General features: G+C 42.4%; 1 protein-coding gene and 1 pseudogene across 2 annotated transcripts; both read left to right on the top strand.

Moving 5' to 3' along the window:
- Positions 1–893: 893 nt before the first annotated feature.
- LOC140704700 (alpha-1-antiproteinase-like) lies at positions 894–8,995 on the top strand (annotated as a pseudogene). Its single transcript, XR_013542500.1, has 4 exons — positions 894–948; positions 1,935–2,003; positions 3,187–3,710; positions 5,558–8,995. The product of XR_013542500.1 is annotated as an alpha-1-antiproteinase-like (transcript).
- An 866-nt stretch (positions 8,996–9,861) lies between these two features.
- Positions 9,862–19,481, top strand: LOC140703011 (alpha-1-antitrypsin-like). Its single transcript, XM_072985225.2, has 4 exons — positions 9,862–15,636; positions 16,496–16,766; positions 16,977–17,124; positions 19,163–19,481. Exons 1-4 carry the CDS (start codon positions 15,003–15,005, stop codon positions 19,346–19,348), a joined length of 1,239 nt encoding a protein of 412 aa, XP_072841326.2. The 5' UTR covers positions 9,862–15,002; the 3' UTR covers positions 19,349–19,481.
- Positions 19,482–22,219: the final 2,738 nt, after the last annotated feature.

The following is a 22,219-nucleotide window of genomic DNA, read 5'->3' as shown; positions in this document are numbered from 1 at the left end:
GAAAACATGTGATATTCTACAGCATCACTTCTGATCACGTGGCATGTCAGTGAAGTCATGAGTCTGAATGAGTCTTAACACTGGGCTTAAACCATTGAAGTTCCAAGGATTTTAGAAAGGCAACTTCTATTATGAGTATTCTCCAATCTCACTCAAAAGAACAACAAAATCACACTCAATTGAGTAAACCTTTGTAAAAAGGAAATAAGTGCTAGGCACTAAAATTTTAAGTGGCAGAAAACAAAGGCATCGTTCTGAGATGGCCCCAAAAGCTTGTCCTCCTCTGTTGTCAGTTTATTTCTGAGTAATCTGTACAGGATTATAATTGAGAGCACTTGCTCTTCCTGAAACATTTTTCTCCAAACTTCTCAAAGTTCCCGTTTTTCATTTGCTTGTTTGTTTGTTTGCAGTACAGTCCCCAGAATCCTTAGCTGGCATGTTAAATGCTGTGTAGGCTAAGGGGTTACTGGAGCTGCCATCCAAAGTAGTATTGTTCCATGCTCTGTCTTTCTGATTATCTAGGAAAGTGGGCTTCTCCAAATTTATTGTTCAAAACAATTCTTCTATTCAACCTCAGCTTCTAGGTTTACAACCAGAGAGGAAAAAGTTACTGTTTTGGACTACAACTGTAATAAACTCCCAGCATGACCAAGCTCTGCTTATGACCTAGTCATGACAACGGCCACCCTGAGCTGTCATTTCAATGATAAATGGGGAGGAGATCCAAAACAAAACATCTTCTTCTTCCTGAGCTCCAACATACCCTCTAATTTTCAGCCTCGCTGGGTAGGGCTTTGCCTTTCTCATGCGCAACTTTGCCCTTGCTTGTGTGTGCAACTCACCCCCACTCACGCGGGGATCCATTGCAACCGGAACCAAAGGAGCTGGAAACGATGACTGTGTGCAGGAGGAAGAAATCTTTGTGGAAGGAGATGGAATCACGTGCAGGTGTGCAGGCATGCACCTGAGAGGGAACCTTGTTGGACTCACTTTTTCATTACTCCACTTTAAAAAAAGAATAAAACATTGAGAACTTGTCAAAAAAACCAGCCGTAATGCTTGCTTTGTGCTCAGGTGGAAACTTGTTACGTGATGAAAAAGGAGTCAGGTTCTGGGATTTCTCCTTGCTTGGTATCTCTTCGTGAATAATAATGAGCACAAGAGGGGATCCGGTAGACCATCTTGATTGCTGGCATGATTACTAGAAACACTGAGATTGGCTTTTCCTGTGTAAAGCTTGGCATCCCTTTTTCCTGCTTATCTGAAAAAATTTAATAGCAGCACCTGGTGATATTTTCTAATTGATGAACCTCTTCATGAAAATGCATAAATCTCCTCTGAGAAAATATTAAGAATTTCCCTTCCAAATGAGCAGAGTTTGAAAGCAACTTGTTACAAACAGTGAGTGAGCCGTAGGGTTTTTCTTTTTCATAATAATGAAGGGATTACCAAGTTACATTAATATTCTGACATAATGAGGGATAACATGACATCTTGGGCAATGTAATAGTAACACTTTAATTACTTTCAAGTTATTTTGGCTCAGTACAAGAGGGAGTGTTACTCATCTCACTGTAGATTGTACAGCACAGTCACCTGGGTGACATGAGAGTTCTTAGGATTAAAGTCATTATGTTTCCGCTGAGACCTACGCCCTCAGCAAGCAACTAATGGGCAGTTTAATGCTTCTTTACATAGTTCCAAAAGAGACATGATGGGATTGGATGATGTTTCTGGTGCAAGATGGAGCAGGAAGCCACATGGTGCACTTCTTATGAACCCTGTCATTGCACAGAAACTTCACTCTCAGGGAGAGAAAGTTCTGAACTTGGAACTGTTGGTAATCCACAAATGCAACTTTTGATCAATATTTGTTTTTTCCAGATCAATTTGCTCGGCTTAATATTTGTTGAAGAGTGTACATTTCTCAACAGTGCCTCACTGTACAAAGGAAAACCCATTGCAAAGACTTTCACAGTTTCTGCCAAAATTCCTCTTTCGATGTAAGTATCAAATTCACTTTTTTGACTTGTCCAGAAAAAGTCTCTGTCTGTCTGTCTGTCTGTCTGTCTGTCTGTCTCTCTCTCTCTCTCTCTCTCTGATTTTGACAAGACAGTGACTCTTAATCCATGGTTCTTGGCAAGAGTAATTTTCCTGGCAAAATCCGTATTGCCATGAACTCTTGGACTTTTAATACTTTGCTTTGATTTACCCACAAAAGCTCATATATTGTACGATTTTTATTAGTGGTCTATAAAGGTATTGCCTATTGTCTACTCTTCCATTCATCAGGAATGTTCTTAAATTAAATTTTTAAGTTATATTTATAAACTAATTAGATTAGTTTCTTTTTCAGTTTTACTCTAATGTTGGATATTAAGAGTTCATGATCAGTCCTACAATCTGCTCCTGGTCTTGTTTTGGCAGAGAGAATATAGTTTTCCTATCTCCTGCTTCCAGTGATGTAGTCTATTTGATTTCTGTATTGACCATCTATCTGGTAATTTTCACTGTTCGGTTGTGATGAAGCATGTACTTGCAATAAATATATTATTGACATCACAGAAATATATGAATCATTCTCCTGATTCGTTTCTGTCTCCTAGAATAAATATTATATATTTTATTTATTATTTTATTTTATTTTTACCCCACCCATCTAGTGGCCAGACCACTATTCCCCGCAGCTAACAATAAAAGCATCCACCACAAAAACCAAGATTCATTAAGAAGCAATAATAAGAAACATTTCAAACAACATTTTCTTGTGCTCTGCTCCTTATTTTTGTGTTCCAATCACGTAAGATTATAAGCATGTCTTGTTTCGGCATGTGATCAGTTTCCTTTTGGATGTTTACATAAAAGCTTTAATTTTGTCTTCACATTCATTGGTAGTTGGAGCATAGACTTAAATGACAATTATGTTGATAGGTTTTCCATAAAGTCTGGTTAATATTATTTGGTCAGACCTTGCATTACAGTCAATTACTGTGCAGTACCAAGAGTATCCAGCAGATCCTGCTCAAAGTCCAGACTACAAATGAAGTCTTGCTTTCTGACAGCTGTACAAGGAAATCTACGTATGATCTTGTGCTTTAGCAACCAGTTAATAATGTGTTTCTTCCTTTCCAGATTAGATTCTGTCCAACACCATATTGAATTTCTATCTCTATATGCTTCTTCTAGGGATCTGTGGTTTTGCACAAAATCACCATGCCCCTGGCCATCAAGAAAAAGGTTCTGATGATCACAACCATGACCAATATCATCCAACTGAAAATCCTGATTATTTGTTCTATTTAAAGATCTCCAGAAGCAATGCCAACTTTGCTTTTAAATTCTTCTGCCAAATTGTTTCGGAGGCTGGTGACGAGAATGTGTTTTTCTCTCCCCTGAGACTTTCCACCGCCTCTGCCTTCCTGTCCCTGGGAGCGAAATCCGCCACCCTGAGCCAGCTTTTGTCTGGACTTGGCTTCAATGAGACAGAGATCAGTGAGCAGGAAATCCACGACGGGTTTCGTCACCTTCTCCAAATGCTAAACCGCCCCAAGGCTGAACTTGAGCTGAACATTGGAAATGCCCTTTTCACTCATGACCAAGTGGATCTTCTGGAGAAGTTTGTGAAGGATGCCAAACATTGTTATCAGGCAGAGGTTTTTCCTGCTAACTTCAAGAATTCTTCTGAAGCGGAGAAGTAGATCAATAGTTAAGTAGAAAATAAAAACTATATAAAAGATGCTGTCAAGGGTCTCAGCCTAGAGACTGCAATGGTTCTTTAAACTGTATCTTCTTGAAAGTTTTTTTTTCTGGTACTAGGTAGGCATCCTTCAGTCTCGAGAGACTGTGGTAACATGCTCTGTATGGAGGACTTGGAACAGCCTCTAGTGTGGCTGAGGAGGCCAATCGAGAGTGACAATCTCTTCCACACTAAAGACAAATGCAATCTGTCCCCTGTCCAGCTCCCTGGTTTTGCTGTTTTTGTGACTTCCTCTTTGCCTTGGCCTGGTGGACAAGGGTCTCTTCAAATTGGAAGAGGCTGTGATGCAAAGCCTGCTTCCAGGCTGAACACTCAGATGTCAGAGTTTCCCATTTGCTGAGGTCCACTCCTAAGGCCTTCAGATCCCGCTTGCAGATGTCCTCGTATCGTAGCTGTGGTCTCCCTCTGGGGCGCTTTCCCTACACTCATTCTCCATACAGGAGATCTTTTGAAATCTCACCATCAGCCATTGTCACAACATGCCCAAGCCGACTTAGACATCACTGTTTCAGTAATGTATACATGCTAAAAATTCCACCTCATTCTAGGACTACTCTATTTGGAATTTTGTCCTGCCAGGTGATACCAAAAATGAGTCAGAGACAGCACATGTGGAACATGTTCAGTTTCCTCTCCTGCCATGCACAAAGGGTCCAGGACTCACTGCAGTACAGGAGTGTACTCAGGACACAGGCTCCGTAGACCTGGATCTTGTTATATGCCGTCAGCTTCTTATTGAGCCACACTCTCTTTGTGAGTCTAGAGAACATGGTAGCTGCTTTGCCAATGCGTTTATCCAGCTGTAATATTGTTCTGTTAATGAGATGTGTTGATTAGAAGGTAAGGTACTACAGGAGGGAGGGAATGGTTTGATCTGCAATGAATCCATGAAAATTTTATTTTTCTAGGTAAAATCTCTGCCATCATCCAGACAACAATTTGCAGGAATGAGAGGCAGGGGCTCCAACTGCAAAAGCTGTCTTAAGGTGCTAACATGCAATTGGCTATTGCTGCCATTCTCTCTCTTTTAATTTTTCTCCAATGTTGTATTTGTCGTCGTCGTTTAGTCGTTTTGTCATGTCCGACTCTTCATGACCCCATTGACCAGGGCACGCCAGGCCCTCCTGTCTTCCACTGCCTCCCGGAGTTGTGTCAAATTCATCTTGGTTGCTTTGCAGACAGTGTCCAGCCATCTCATCCTCGGTCGTCCCCTTCTCCTCTTGCCTTCACACTTTCCTAACATCAAGGTTTTTTCCAAGGAGTCTTTTCTTCTCATGAGATGGCCAAAGTTCTGGAGCCTCAGCTTCAGGATCTGTCCTTCCAGTGAGCACTCAGGGTTGATTTCCTTTAGAACTGATAGGTTTGTTCTCCGTGCAGTCCAGGGGATTTTCAAGAGTCTCCTCCAGCACCACAATTCAAAGGCATCAATTCTTCGGCGGTCAGCCTTCTTTATGGTCCAGCTCTCATTTCCATACATCGCTACTGGAAAAACCATAGCTTTGACTATTCGGACTTTGTTGTATTAGCATGTTTCAATGTTGAATGAAACCCTTTTCTGTTCCTTTTAAAAATAAAACAGTTTGGAAACAGTGCATCCTCAGTTGGGGGGGAAATGGCAAGCCCATGAGCATGTCTTTCCATTGGATTAAGCAATAATACAGATGAAAAGGATGTCAAACTCATGAGGACAACAATTATGGCCCCATCCTTGCATTTAGTCTCCTTTACAGTCAGGCAAATTTCCAAATGGGGATTGAAAACCCTTTGAACATCCCACACTAACCTCCATGCTTTCATCTTTTACCTCCAAAGCCTATCAGGGAAAATCCTTTCAGTTATGAGGAAACCCGTGAAGCCTATTTCTTTGAGGATAAGAAGACAACAGTCAAAGTTCCTATGATGAACAAAGACAGCAATTTTAAGACTTACCGCAGTGCAGATCTGCTTGCCAAGTGGTGCAGCTTCCTTAACAAGGGTGGTGCTTCAGCACTTTTCATCCTCCCTGATCAAGGGAAATTGAAACAGGTGGAGGAGGCTCTGGGGAAAGATCTTCTAATCAAATGGTTGAACTCCTTGCAAGAGTAAGTAGATGTTTTGCAATAGGTTGAGTGTTAGCCCTGGGCTAAAGAGGTACATCATGAATAAAATGGTCCAAGGAACATCACACATGACAATGTTTCATAAATACTTACAGGGAAATGTCTGGTGTATGTATTCGTTGTGGTATATCCTATATATGTTATATCAGAATGACTCCTTACCACCCTCTGATTTTTCTTTCAACAGGAGAATAGAACTCAAGATTTTCAATATCTGGTAGCTATGGTGTTAAGAATTTATTACAAAAGCTGGGTGTCACTGATATGCAGATTTATTTGGAATAACAGGGAGGCCTGAACTGAAGGTTTCCAAGGTATGTTCTTCTAAATCCATTTACATTGATCCAAGGATTCTGCATTCATTTGCTTTTTGGAAAATATAACGATGATAAGAGGCGTGGAACACCTCCATCTCTTGCTGAGAACTGCTTCACATGTGAAGATATTCTCCATGTAGCGGCCAAAGTTTCTTCCTCTTTTAGCCCTTCTCCTTTGGAACTGTAGCCTTCAGATTACCAGAAAATCTGGAAAATGGACCTCAGCTATGGTTAGAGTTGGTTTGGGTTCTCAGTGAGAACCATAAGTGGCAGCTAGCCACAGCATGTGTAAATCAAGTAACAAAAGCAAGAAGACTCTGTAGACCAGTTGCTTTGGAAATTGAGATGGAGGGACCGACTCCACACATGCCTAGCTGGCAAAGTTCCCATTGGTTTATGGTGGGCACTGGTTTTAAACAAGATGCTGAACTACATAGACCTTTGCCTTGACATAGTCAGACTCTTCCTATATTGGGAAAGTAATATCAGTTGATCATGGGACAAATTTTGAAGCTCAACAAATAGACTGCTACACCTTAAGAATAATTTTCTATTCATTTTAAGGAGTATGTGTTTTTGCAGTTTGTGTGGTTTATTGCATGTGTGAAATGAATAAAATGATTTTTGATTATGCTTGATTTCAAAACAGCTTACCATTCTTTGAGGATGTAAACAATAAAATGCAGATTACAGTTCTATTAATAAATTATAATTTATAATGAATAAAAGTAAACAAAGCAAATAGCATTCATGAAGGCTTTCATGGCCGGGATCTAATGATTGTTTTAGGTTTTTGGGGCTCTTTGGCTGTGTTCTGAAGGTTGTTCTTCCTGACATTTCACCAATGTCTGTGGCTGGCATCTTCAGAGGACTGGACTAGCACAGAGTTGTAATCACACACATCAGCCTCCGTCTGTGTCTGCAGGACTGGGCCCTGCTGCTCCTGGCTGCCTCACCCCCCTCTCAACATGAGCCATGAGGCGGGGGGGGGGGAGAAGGGGCTTTAGAAAGGTTTTATTTTATATATTTTAAAAACTTTTTTAAATTGTGATTAATTGCCATCAATTAAGAAGAGAACCACAGTGGATTTTAGAAAACAGGAAGGGGGGAGGGTGTTGGAGGGGTCAGCCATTGAGGTGGTGCTGGGTAGAGGAAGGAATGGTGGTGGGGGTAGAACATGCCCGCGCAGGAGAAGAGAGGTTAGATATCTTACATCTATCCCCTCTTCTCGTCCTACCCCCAACCAGATGGTATCAGGTGACCATATCAGCAAACCCTCAAGCCACACGGTGCTGTTGATGAATGCCAGGTCAGTACAAAATAAAACTGCCTTCATCCATGATGTAATTCTGGATGAGGGTGCTGACCTGGCATGCATTACTGAGACCTGGGTGGGAGAGGACGGTGGTGTTCCCCTCTCTCAGCTGTGTCTGCCTGGGTACTCAGTCCAGCACCAATGTCGCTCAGAGGGTCGGGGAGGGGGAGTTGCTATGGTCTATAGGAGTTGTATCTCCTTGACCAGGCTTCCTATCCCTTTGAGAGGAGGTCTTGAGGGCCTGTATTGTGTGTTGATCTTACAAGACAGATTGGGGATTCTGTTGGTGTACCGCCCACCCTACTGCGTACCAACCGTCTTCCTGCCTGAGCTGACAGAGGCAGTCTCGGACATGGTGTTGAGGGCTCCCAGGCTGTTGGTGCTGGGGGACCTCAACATCTATGCTGGGGATGCCTTGACTGGGGCACCTCAGGACTTCATGGCCACCATGACAACCATGGGGCTGTCTCAAGGTGTCATCAGCCCGACACATGGGAAGGGCCATACTTTGGACCTGGTTTTCTCAATGAGACTGGAAGATGGTGGTTTGGATGTGGAGGGGCTGATTGTCATGGTCAGACCACTTCCTGGTCAAGTTTAGTCTATTAGCTTCTTCTCCCCTCTGCAAGGGTGGGGGATCTATTAAGATGATCCGCCGTCAGAGACTAATGGATCCAGATGGATTCCTGAATGCTCTGGGGGGTTTATCTGTCTGATATGGTCAGCGCTCCTGTCGAAGCTCAGGTCACCCTATGGAATAGGGAGTTGACACGGGCGGTTGACATGATTGCGCCTAAGTGCCCTCTCCCTGCTCGCTGAGCCCAGACAGCTCCTTGGTATACTTCTGAACTGTGGGTGATGAAGCGAGAGGGGAGACAGCTGGAGTGCAGGTGGAGGAAATCCTACTGGGAGTCTGATCAAACACGACTTAGAGCCCATTATCGGGCCTATTTCATGGCAATACGGCTGGCAAAACAGCAATATTTCTCCAGCCATATTGCCTCCTCAGAATGTTGTCCAGCAGAGCTGTTTCGGGTGGTCCGGGATCTTCTTCAACCGGGAAATCTGGTGGAGGTCCCAGACTGCTAATCAGCTCACTGTGATGAGTTTGCCACCCATTTTGAGGGGAAAATCACTCAGATTCGCAGTAGGTTGGACTCCACAGTTACTGCAGAATCAGAGGATGTGTCCAGTGCACCGTGCTTAGGTCAAACATTAATGGATGAGTTTCAGCTGTTGAGACCTGAGGATGTGGACAGGGTGCTTGGATCTGTCCGTTCTACCACCACTCCGCTCGACCCTTGCCCACTTTGGCTAATTGGAAGATCTGCCAGGGGGGGTTGCACCTGGATCCAGGAGGCCTCTTTGAGAGAAGGAGTGGTTCCTACGACCTTCAAAGAGGTGGTAATTCAGCCACTCCTTTCAAAGCCTAACCTGGACCCAAGGCTGGTGGTTAACTACCGACCAGTGGCGAACCTCCCTTATTTGGGCAAAGTGTTGGAGTGGGTTGTGGCCGGGCAACTACAGGCGCTGATGGATGAAATGGATTTTGTGGATCCATTTCAATCGGGTTTCAGGTCGGGTTTTGGTACGGAGACTGCCTTGGTCGCCCTGTACAATGGCCTTTGCAGGGAGAGAGACAGGGGGAGTGTGAACCTGTTGATACTCCTGGACCTCTCAGTGGCTTTCGACACCATCAACCATGGTGTCCTTCTGGCTGGGTTGGGAGTTGGGGGCACCGCTTTATGGTGGTTCCGCTCCTTCCTGGCTGACCGTGTCCAGAAGGTGATGCTGGAGGACAGTTGCTCTGCCCCATGGCAGTTATATCATGGGGTTCCTCAGGGCTCAATACTGTCCCCCATGCTGTTCAACATCTACATGAAACCGCTGGGAGAGGTCATCAGGAGGTTTGGGCTGAGGAGTTAGTAATATGCTGATGATACAGTGGTGCCTCGCATAGCGAGGTTAATCTGTTCTGGATTAACCCTCGCTATGGGAAACATCGCTGTGCGGAAATAAAAAAGCCATAGAAACGCATTTTACTTTGTTCAATGCGTTCCTATGGCTTGAAAACTCACCGTTGTGCGAAGTTCTTCCATAGCACCACCATTTTTGCGCCCTCAGTAAGCGAGGGCAGGGCGCGAAAATGCGGCGGGGACCTTCCGGCAGCCATTTTGGAACCGCCGATCAGCTGTTCTCCCCCGCTTCATTATGCGATATTCGCTAAGCGAATCGCTTAGCGAATATCGCAATGCGAAAAACCTCCATAGGGGCCATCGCTGAGCGAATGCTCCAGCGATGGCCAAGAGCCCCTCGTTAAGCGATTTAATCACTCTACGGGGTGCTCGTTATGTGAGGCACCATTGTACTCATCTCTACCTCTCGTTTTCCACCAATCCAGGTGAGGCAGTTTCTGTGCTGAACTTGTGTCTGGACCTGATAATGGACTGGATGAGGGTTAATAAACTGAAACTCAATCCAGACAAGACAGAAGTGCTGTTAGTTGGTGCTTCACCAGATAGGCTGGAGGGCCATTTTCCTGCCCTAAATGGGGTTACACTCCCCCTAAGAGACAGGGTCCACAGTTTGGGGGTGCTCCTGGATCCCAGTCTAACACTGGAAGCCCAGGTGGACTCGGTGGCCAGGGGCGCCTTCCTTCAGCTGCGGAAATTATACCAGCTACAGCCCTACCTGGATGAGTGGAGTCTCATGACAGTTACAATGCACTGGTAACATCCCGCATAGATTACTGCAATGCGCTCTTAAGTGGGGCTGCCTTTGAAGATGGCCCGGCGACTGCAACTGGTTCAGAATTGAGCTGCATGGCTGGCGAGTGGTGAGGCCACCAGGGAACATATCAAGCCGATTCCGTATAAGTTACATTGGCTACCAGTTGCTGCCCGGGCCCAATTCAAAGTGCTTGTTTTGACATATAAAGCCCTAAACAGCTTGGGCCCTGGATACCTGAAGGACAGCCTCCTTCCATATGAGCCTACCCGGCAGTTAAGATCAAGCCAGAGGGCCCTTTTGAAAGAGCCATCCCTTAAGGAGGTAAGAGGGACGGCTTGTAGACAAAGGGCCTTTTCGGCAGCTGCCCCCAGACTATGGAATGCCCTCCCAACTGAGATTCGTCTGGCACCGACGCTGATGACATTTTGGCACCAGGTCAAAACCTTCCTGTTCCAGAAGGCTTTTAATTGAAATAATATTAGCTGTGGGTCCAATGGCAAGTTTTTTATATATTTTAATTGTATTTAAACTGTTCTGAATTTTTATTGTATTTTAAATGCTGTAAGCCGTCCAGAGACCTTTGGATAGTGTGGGCGGCATATAAATAAAATAAATAATAAATAAATAATAAATCATAAATGATCTCCAACCCAACCTTGACAATCTGCCAAGTCCTTGATGAAAACTTATACTTGCTTACAGACAACCCCACAATCTAAAGGAACTATTGCCACATGAGTTATACAACACTGATGCAACAATGGGGATTATACTTTTCTTAGAAACCCAGATTCCAGATCTGCCATTTACTTTTGCAACACAATAATACAACCCAGCAATGTCACCTGCAACTTCAAGGGTGCTTTTACTTGTTCCTTTGTTAATGTGATCTATGCCATTTTTTTTCCAACAATGGACTCTAACATATGACAAACAGGGCAGTCTCTGTTCAAAAGAATTAATGGATATAATTAGGACATCAGAAATTGCACTACAGTACATAGAAACTTGTCTCGGATTACTTCAGTCTACTAGCACCCTTCACAATATATCAAAACTGCTATTCTGAAGAAGAAAAATTACAGAAGAACCTACAACAGTACTCAAAGAATCCAGAGGGAAATAGCTGAGGTGAATAATATACACATGCTGGACACACATCTCAGTGTGCAAATGCTTCTTAAGTCTTTACCAAATCTGATAACTTTATGTGTTGTCACCTATGGTTATTTTCCTTTGAGGCTTGTCCTGAAGGACTGACCTTTCAGGATAGGGCTCAAAGGTAAACTCTGTCATTCTCTACATTGCCACATGTTGTTTCTGCTGGTTATTTTTCCTTTTAATCATTGTTGCTATTTACAGACTCAAGTTTCCAAAGAACTACCGGTAAATACTAAAACAGGGGTCTTAAATTATTACAAGGTGTGAAATGCACCCAAACATCATTGTCTAATATAGAGACTTGCATGAATAATTTACCATGAATTGTCTATATTCTGACTCTTATGTCTGAAGAAGTGACCAAATTATTAAAAATTAAAAACAATAAACATTCAAATAGTAAAAAAGTATCAAATCAGTACCATGGTAAAAACAGTAAAGAAAATCAACCACCAAAAGCAGATTAAAAGCAACGAAGCACAACAGTCCATTGAAAAATCCCTCTCAGGCAGCCAATCATTAAGGGAAAGCCTGCCAGAAGGGAAAGGTCATTGTCTGCTTGTAGAAGGACAGCAAAGATGGACCCAGCCTGACCTCCTCTGGGTGGGAGTTCCAGAGTCTGGATGCAGAAACAGGGAAGACTTCCATATCACCAACAAGTGTGCCTGAGAAAGGGGTGGTACTGAAAGAAAGGCCTCCCTTGATGATCTAAATGCCCGGGACAAGCTAATCAAGGTATATATAGTTCCAGAAATAGCTTGGCCCAAAGCCATTTAAGACTTTATAGATATTTATAGTAAAATAAATTATGAAGTTCAGCCTTATTCACTCCCACTTAAACATACACATAAGGAGGGAAATATAGGGATGTGTGGAGTTTCAAGCATATCCTTTACTCATGGAATTCACTGCCCGGACAGACTCATCAAGGTAGACATAGCCAAGGAGATAGCTTGGCCCCCAAGCCATTTAAGATTTTATGGATTAAAGCCAGCACTTTGAATTGTGCCCGAAACATGGTTACATGATTCCAGCAAGCAGTCTCGGTTTAATCATTTGGCTGTAGTATTCTCAACTCCCTGAAGTTTCCAAACCCTTTTTGAAGGCAGTCCCACATGGAATGTGCTCCAGTGATCCACCCAGGATGTGTCGCCATTCCCTGATCAGATCCCTCCAGCAATGGGTGCAGCCAACATACTAGTTGCAACTATGCAAATGCACCCTTTGCCACGGCCAAATGCTTGGCTTCCAGGCTCAGAGATGAATCGTGGAGCACGCCCAACTTGAGTATTTGTTTATTCAGAAGGAGTGTAATCCCAACCAGCAGAGGCTGTGTGCCTATTCCTTCCTCCGCCATTTCACTGATAGACCCGTATTACCCATCCCATGGCACCGTCAATTAACTGACTTCAGGATTCTTAGGATTACAGTCTTTCTGGTTCTGCTGAGACCTACGCCCGCAGAAACTATTTGCTCAGCTTAATGTTTGTTGAAGAGCACATATTTCTCAAGGGTGCCCCACTGTATATATAAAGGAAAGCCCAGTGCAAAGACTTTGCACAGCTCGTACCAAAATTCCCTTTTCCATGTAAGTATCAATTTGACTTTTTCAAACCTAATCTAATGTAATTTAATCTAATCTAAGGAAAATGAATTGCTTACTAGAGTGGTCTGCAATTGCATTAATTAATGCTCCTGATTCACCAAAACGTTGGCAATTCCATTGATTGCTGTCATTGTCCTTCTTGTCCCTCCTCCTTATTGTCCCAAAAAAAGCTCTCCAAAAATGGATCATTTAAAAACAGAGCATAAAGCAGGTGGGGGCAATGCATACAGCCCTCCTGGTGGTTTTTGAATGGTAGTGGCAATCGTTAGTTATTCTTGTAGAAATTAACAGGAGTTTCCATCTAACGAGACGTGTGTGTGTGTGTGTGTGTGTGTGTGTGTGTGTGTGTGTGTGTGTGTGTGTGTGTGTGTGTGTGTGTGTGTGTGTGTGTGTGTGTGATCTTCCTTGAGTTTCACATTCTGTGGAATTTACAGTCGTGGGGGTATACAGTACTCTGAGTATTCAGAAGATTGTCCGATTTAGCGTCTAGCTTTCCTTTCCAAAGCCAAATGCTGGTCCTGCCTCTGAGCAGAGTGCCATCCCATCTCTTCCCTGCTCTCTTCCCCCAAGACCACCTCCTCTACTCCTGGTTTCTTTCCCTCCCAACAGTGTCATTTGGCCCTTTGGGTTGTGTCAGCCTTATATCTCCTCTCTATAGACCTTCCGTACACTGTTTCCACTTTCTCTCTCTCTTTCTCTTCTGTTGGACATTCACCATCCCTGATCTAGGCATGAATTTCCCTTTGGTTTTCTGAATGGGATCTCTTGTTTTCTTGTTTTTTAGTCTTCTTTTTTGTCTTTCTTTTAAAATTTTAAGTGTTTCTTCTTTCATCCATTTAGGCCCTTCTTTTTGTTTTACTACATGAATTGTCTTTTTGCATTCCTCCCTAATAATATCCCTGGCGTCAATCCACAGTTCTCCTGGTGATATATAGGAATACAATTTTCATGCAAGTAGAGTTAAGAGATGGAAATTTGCCTTTAAATGTATTTAAATTCTTCAGGAATATTGTTTAAATTATATTTTGATACTATTAGTAGTCAGCTTTACTCTAATATTAGATACGAAACAGTTCATGATCAGTCCAACAATCTGCTCCTGATCTTGTTTTGGTAGAGAGAATACAGCTTCTCCATCTCATGCTTCCATTTATGGTCTCTATTTGAGTTCTCTATTGACCATCTGATGGTTTCCACTTCCACAGCCATCTCTTTGGTTGTGTGAAGCCTGTACTTACAATAAACATAAGGTTGGATTCACAGAAATATAAGAATCGTCCCCTTAATTCATTTCTGTCCCCTAGGCTAATTTTTATTTATTTTACTCTTTAAAGTTTACCCCACCTATCTAGTGGCCAGACCACAATTCACTGCAGCTTACACAAACCAAGATTCAATAATAAGCAATAATAAGAAAACTTTCAAACTACATTTCGTACTACTTTGCTCCCTATTTGGCGTTTCAGTCACATACGATTGTAAGTCTTCTTTTGATGTGTGGTCAATTTCCTTTTAGATGTTTGCATAAAAGCTTTTATTATGTCTTCTTAATTGGCAGTGGCATGCTAGAGGTTAAGCATGGCACAAATAAATGTGGGGAATTGCATTAGTCTATTTAAACAATACAGACACAATAAAATGTGAAAAATTGAACAGCCCATTGGAAGCTGACCATCAGTGACCTGAAATATAAGCTCTTTCTCCTCCTCACACCCCACCCCATCCCCATTGGCTAATTGTAATTACTGTATCTGAAAAGGCCATTTGTAATAGGATAAGTCCCCAATGGACGCTATGGTTTTTCACTAAACAGGCACCCAAAATCATCTCCCCAAATCAAGCCAAAAGAAAGAAATATCTCGAAACCTGCAAAAAAGAACGGCAGCAAAAGACACACGAATCACTTCCCCTGTTGGCGTGAGGCCACTTGCTGTACAAGGATAACTGTGATCAAGTTGCTTTTGCAACCAGTTAATAATGTGATTCTTCCTTTCCAGATTAGTTTCCATTCAACATCATGTTGAATTTCTACCTCTGTTTGTTTCTTCTGGGGATCTGTGGTTTTGCAAACAATCACCATGTCCCTGGCCGTTATGGTAAAGATGCTGATGACCACCATCATCCAACTGAATCTCCTGACTCTTTGTCTTATCAAAAGATCTCCAGAAGCAATGTCAACTTTGCTTTTAAATTCTTCCGCCAAATCGTTTCAGAGGCTGGTGATAAGAACGTGTTTTTTTCTCCTCTGAGCCTTTCCACTGCCCTTGCCTTCCTGTCCCTGGGAGCTAAATCCACCACCCTGAACCAGATTTTGACAGGACTTGGCTTCAACGAGACGGAGATCAGTGAGCAGGAAATCCACGACGGGTTTCGTCACCTTCTCCAAATGCTAAACCACCCCAAGGCTGAACTTGAGCTGAACATTGGAAATGCCCTTTTCATTCATGACAGAGTGCATCTTCTGAAGAAGTTTGTGAAGGATGCCAAACATTGTTATCAAGCAGAGATTTTTCCTGCCAACTTCAAGAATACTTTTGAAGTTGAAAAGCAGATCAACAGTTACATAGAAAATAAAACCCATATAAAAGATGCAGTCAAGGGTCTCCGCCCAGATTCTGTGATGGTTCTTGTAAACCATGTCTTCTTGAAAGGTATGTCTGGTGGTCTTTATTTTTCTAAAAACATTTCCATACTTTTTTTATTGGATACATTTGTAATTTTCCTTTTTTTTTCTGCTGCTATAAATGACTTCATTGTTTAAGCGGTCCCAGAAAACACTATCCTGTCTGGTAGATTTGTTGTCACTTTTTTCCTGAGAGATAATCCAACCCATTTTAGGGATGAGAAACGCAAACTTCTCATTTCTAGTGGTAGAGACATTTTCTAAGCTGAGAAGGGAAATGACACTCTACAGTCTTGTCAATACTGCATCAAGTCAAAAGAAGAATATTTTTGTAGTAACTTTACTGCAAATGAGTTGTGTTGATTGGGAAGTAAGGATGTGATTACGGGGGTGGGGGCACAGTTTGCTCTGCTGTGATTTACACCCATGGAAATTCAGTTTTTCTGGATGAAACCTCTGTAGTCTTCCAGACTGTTTTCAGCCAGGGGCAGGTTGCATTCAGCTCCAACACTAAAGGCTGCCTTAAAGTGCTCACAAGAGATAATTGGCCATTGCCACCACCACCAATCTCACTTTCTCTTGTCCTATATCCCTCATGATAGCATGGTTCAGTGCTGAGCGAAATCCGTTTATTCCTATTTTTTTAAGGAAACAGTTTGGACACAGTGGGTATTTGGTTGAGGGAAACTGACACGCCTGTGAGCACTCTTTGCACTGAATCAGGCAATCACAGTGTCAGCAAGCAGACAAAAGGGATGATAAACAGATGAGACCAATCCTCACCAAATTTAGTCTCATAGGTAATCAAGCAATAGTCCAAATAGGACTTGAATTTTTTTTTTTACATCCCACACTTACCTTCATGCTTGTGTCTTTTTCTTCCTAAGCCTATTGGGAAAAGCCTTTCAATTCTCAGGCAACTCGTGAAGCTGATTTCTTTGTGGATAAGAAGACAACGGTAAAGGTTCCTATGATGCGCAAAACGTCATATGTCAAGACTTACCGTGATGCAGATCTGTCCTGCGAGGTGGTGGAGCTTCCTTACAAGGGTGGTGCCTCGGCCCTCTTTATCCTTCCTGATCAAGGGAAATTGAAACATGTGGAACAGGCTCTGGGAGAAGACCGTCTGTTCAAATGGTTGAACTCATTGCGAGGAAGGTGAGCAAGTCTTCTGTAACAGATCAAAGGCTAGACCTCAACTAATGAGACAAGTCCTGAACCCAACGGTCTAATGACCACCACACATGGCAGTGCTTTCTAACTACAGTACTTGCACAGAAAGGTTTGGTCTCTGCATTGGCTTTTGCATAGCCTGTATATATTATATTAGAATGACTCCTTATCACTCTCTGACCTTTCTTTCCACAGGAGAGTAGAACTATTCCTTCCAAGGTTCTCAATATCTGGTAGCTATGATATTAAGAATACATTGCAAAAGATGGGGATCACTGATGTATTCGATGACCGTGCAGATTTATCTGGAATGACTGGGAAACCTAACCTGAAGGTTTCCAAGGTATGCTCCCCTGAATTTATCATGTAAAATATATCAACCCAAAGATTTTGTGTTCACTTGCTTTCCAGTAGAAAAAGAATTGAATTACAAAGAAATATAATTATGATAATAGGAGCAGAGTACTTGCATCTCTTGCTGAGAACTCCTTTACATGAGAAGATATTCTTCATGTGGGGGGGAAGTGAACCCTTCTTACTTTAGCCCTCCTTTGGTAATGCAACCCCCAGATAGCCAGAAAATCTGAAAAATGTCCCTCAGCCCCACTGCAAAGGTGAATGTCATTTTTTGTTGGTTTGGGTTCTCAACAAAATGTAAGACTACAAATGAATGTCAGTTATGGTGCCTGGATATCATGTCAAACAACAGAGGTAAGAAGATTCTGTAGACTAGCTGCTTGAGAATGTGAGATGGAGGGACCTGCTCCACTCATGTCCAGCAGGCAGGTTTCCCCTAAATAAGGGGCAATCAATGGCTTTAAACAAGGTACTAGACTAGAAAGCCCTTTGATCTAGCCTAACTCTTATCTTCTTACACTGAGAGTAATATCAATGGATCATGGGACAAATGACAAGGAAAGAAACTCTCATTCTGTTCCGAGTATACCTGCTATACTTTGAACGTGTGTACAGAAACATGTACTAGCAGAAATGTTTTAAGCTGATTCAAGAAAGAATGAGGCTCCCTTGGGAGAACTGGTGGAAACTTAACAAAATTCAGTACTCTTCCTTTAACTCTGGATGCAAAACTTAAGACAGGACATACTTACGGTAGTTTAGAAAAATACTTTGTATTTACATATATAACTTATAACAGCTTATCTTCAGCATAACAGCTTAACATAACAGCATAACATGATAACATAACAGCATATCCATATACAGTAACTGGTACAACCTAGTACAGTGGTGCCTCGCAAGACAAATTTAATTCGTTCCACCGTTAATGTTGTCTCGCGAAAAATTTGTCTTGTGAAACGCGTTTTCCCATAGGAATGCATTGAAATCTTATTAATGCATACCTATGGGCAAGCAAAGTCAGAACAAAGTCAAATTTGGTTTACAAAGGGTTTATTAAGTTTTCTTTAAAGCCATACGTATTGTGCAGATGATTTCAAAAATTCCAATAAAAAGACTTTATAACTTTTAAAATATCATAGAAATCATTTAAAAATCAACAAACATGAGGCAGGAACAAAAAGTGGAAAACATTCTTCTTGTGAAGCATGGTCATAGGAACATTTGTCTTGCGAGTCATCAACCCCTATTACCAAAACCATTTGTCTTCTGAGTTTTTTGTCCTGCGAGGCATTTGTCTTGCGAGGCACCACTGTACAATACATCAGCATGACCGATCCTATACCAGAGCAACCTGACTGCTCCTGAAGCAGAGCAGTAAAGTAATGCTTTCACAGAGATACCTTTATATAGAGAAAAAGCCTCTGTAATAGGTTTACATATTTTACTTACATGAGTACATTTCATATGTTCAAGATTTTAATTTACAATATAGTGACCTGCTCCATTACAAACACCTTGACACATTAAACATTGCAAACCTACATTTGAAGCACTGCAAATGAGCTACAAAATAAAATCCTAGACCAAGTAAATATTAATCCTTGGTTTCTTTCCTCTCAGCCCCTTAGTATTGGTTTGGGTCCTCAACAACAGGTAGGCCCACAAATGGCTGACAATCGTGGTGCTTGGAGAGCAGAGAAAAGAAGATTCTGTAGACCAGTTGCTTTGGGAATGTGAGATGGCCGGAGGGACTCCATTCGTTTCCAGCTGACAAGTTTCCCAAAGTTACTGGTAGCCACTAGCTTTAAATAAAGTGGTGGACTAGAGATACCTTTACCTTGATCTAGTCTAACTCTCATTTTCTTATGTTGGGCAATTAATATCAATAGATCATGGGACATATGACAAGGAAACAAAAGCTCAGAAAACATTACATACCTACATTGTGTAGCACCACAAATAAACTATATAATAAAATTTTGGGAAATGTCAATACTAATTATTGCTTTCTCTCCTTGTAGGCTATTCACAAAACTTACCTAAATGTCCACGAGAATGACACTGAAGCTGCAGTAGCCACCTTGCTGGAAATGATTCAAACTCCCCGCCCCATTGTAATCAGATTCAACAGGCCCTTTTTCTTATCAATCACTATAGACAGGAATATATTATTTCTAGGCGGAGTTCAAGATCCTACCAAAAATTAACACCCAAAGGCATGTTTTTGTAGCGCTGCACAAATGTAAGCTGTGTGTGAAAAGGTGCCCAGGTGCCTTTTAGTTTGTACAAATTCTCCACATTACTGGTCTGAGAGAAATAAACCATTGCCATCATCACAAATGTAAGAATTTGTTATTTCATTCTCATGACCAGATGTTCTAACCTAATGATTGGTGACAATTGCACGTAACAAGTTTCTTATTTAAAAGTATCTCTTAAACATTAGGAAATGCCTGTTTGATTTATGTAATTGTTAGAGGAAAAACAAGACTGAATGCACTGAACATAATAGACAGGAATCAATGTAGGGTCCTAATATGCACCTGAAAGAACACATTGTCACTTGTCCTCAAAAGCAGTCGTTCATCTCACTCTTGGTCAGAGACATCAATTCATGTAGAGCCTTCTAAATCCTCAATATATATACACATATAATTAACTGAGGCAGTCTACATTTCAGAGGATAAGTAATTTCATAAGTATTTTTCCGATCCCTCTTTTGGGGAAAGCTGGGCATAACTGGGCTTTAGTCAATTAGAGTAGGGCCAACAAAAAGACCAACAAACTCCACAGCAATTGACTGAGGCAGGGGGTCTTCCAAGCATCCTTATGCAGGAGTATAATGTATGAATCATCTCTACCTCAGATATCAGCCATACGTTTGCAGCTTGAGACCATCTGGCTTCCCCACTGTGACAACCCCAGACCTACTGGAGTATACCACCCTATAATTATGCTGCCACCAACCATTCCCTATAAGGAGTCACACAGACCAGGAATGGATTTTACTAAACAAAAGAACAAGGTTTATTGAAATAACAAACAGGGTAAATAAAAGGATCAGGTAAATAGAATACTGTAACGTGGCTTAGTCTCAATCATATACATACAACAGATTGGTTCACACAGAACACTTTAAAGTAACGCACAGACCCTGAACCTATCAGTTCTGGCTACCTAGATAGAAAGCTGAACCTATCAGGTATGTACTAACTGACACACAGTTGTACCCAGTCTGACACACAGACTCCAACTCCTCTCCTCCACACCAGCTCTCAATATATATACAGTACAGCTCCTCCCCCTGATGTCCCGCCTTCCACTCCCCATAGGATGGAACTTTCCCTCCAAACCCATGACAGACAGGTACCATCAGTGCTGTATGTGACACCTCCCCTCTTTATAAGTTGTTTTGCAGGGGAAAAGCTAAAGTGCTTTTCTCCAAAAAACAACCAGGATCAAAACACAAAACAGTTATACATTATAACACAATACCATACTTACTCATACTTACACTCTAGGTTAAACATATCATTTATGCATTTAAACATTAATATTTACAATACATTAAGTTACCTTTATTAATACAAACCAAGCATGTTTAATAAACAAGTACATTTAACTTTTGGTCACCAAAATATACATAGTCCATGGTTTCTTTCGCCGTCTTCACTCGTCGGGTCTTCTTGACAAGGCGTCAGCAACACAGTTCATTGACCCTCTGACCACCTTCACTTCAAAGTCAAAATCTTGCAGGTTTAAAGCCCACCTCATAAGTTTACTATTGTGGGTTTTCATTGTCTTTAACCACTGCAGTGGTGAGTGGTCAGTGCACAGAACAAAATGTCTTCCCCAGATGTAAGGTTTGGCCTTCTGAATCGCGTATACTATGGCCAGGCACTCCTTTTCCACGGTTGCCAAATGTCTCTCACCTTTCTGGAGTTTCCTACTCAGGTAGGACACTGGATGCTGGTCACCATTTTCATCCTCCTGGCAAAGAACTGCTCCTACCCCGCTGTTAGACGCATCGGTGTAGATGATGAACTCCCGGTCGAAGTCTGGAGCATGCAGCACTGGATAATTGATGAGCGCCTCCTTCAACCTCCGGAACGCCTCCTCACAGTCGCTGGTCCACGGGATGCGGTCATCAGTCTTCTTCCGCGTCAGATCGGTCAGCGGAGTCGCTATCTCGCTAAACCTCGGGATGAAATTCCTGTAGTAGCCCACCAACCCAAGAAATGATTTGACTTTTTTCTTGGTGTTGGGTCTGGGCCAATCACGAACGGCTTCTATCTTGGCCTCTAGGGGTTTGATCACTCCTCCCCCTACTATGTGACCCAAGTATTTTATTTCTGGGCTACCCAGCTGCAGTTTGTTCTCTTTGCAGGGCCTAGGCCAAAGCACTTCCTCCCCTGGGTTAAAGTGCCTCTCCCTGGCTTTCTGGTCATACCAGGTTTTCTGTCTAACCTTCTGAGCTTGCAGGTTCTCTGCTGCTAGCTCTAGGTTTCTCTTTAGGTCAGTCATTAAAGAGTCTATATAGGTCACAACATCTTGTGGGTCATCCTGGGTGATCTGCTCCCAATTTTGTTTGATTAAATCAAGGGGCCCTTTCACCCTTCTCCCAAACAAAAGTTCAAACGGACTGAACCCGGTACTGGCTTGGGGCACTGACCGATAAGCAAACAAAAGGGATTGCAGCTTCTGGTCCCAATTGTTTGGATTCTCTGCCAAGTAAGCCCTAATCATGCTCATCAGAGTCCCATTGAACTTCTCCGTTAACCCATTACTTTCGGGGTGATAGGCAGTGGTTTCCTTGTGTTTAATTCCACAGATTTGCCATAACCGTTTCATGAGCTTTGATGTAAACGATGTGCCCAAATCTGTGATTATTTCTGAGGCAAATCCCATCCTGGACATATACCCCACCAAGGCATCTGCCACTGTGTTAGTTTCGATGTTAGTCAAGGGAATGGCTTCGGGGTACCTCGTGGCATGGTCCACAATGGTGAGAATGAACCGGTTCCCCCTCTTTGTGGCCTTGGGCAAAGGTCCCACAATATCCTGTGTAGGCATCCTTC

Source organism: Pogona vitticeps, chromosome 1 (assembly GCF_051106095.1).
Source record: "Pogona vitticeps strain Pit_001003342236 chromosome 1, PviZW2.1, whole genome shotgun sequence".
In the NCBI taxonomy this organism is placed as follows: domain Eukaryota; kingdom Metazoa; phylum Chordata; class Lepidosauria; order Squamata; family Agamidae; genus Pogona; species Pogona vitticeps.
This window is presented reverse-complemented; position numbering and strand designations above follow the sequence as displayed.

Bases quoted from the DNA above. Each gene is read 5' to 3' on its own strand.
- LOC140703011 (XM_072985225.2), top strand. From the start codon at position 15,003: ATGTTGAATTTCTACCTCTGTTTGTTTCTTCTGGGGATCTGTGGTTTT. The intron at 16,767-16,976 runs GTGAGCAAGTCT...TTCTTTCCACAG, and splicing joins TTGAACTCATTGCGAGGAAG to GAGAGTAGAACTATTCCTTC. The intron at 17,125-19,162 runs GTATGCTCCCCT...CTCTCCTTGTAG, and splicing joins CTAACCTGAAGGTTTCCAAG to GCTATTCACAAAACTTACCT.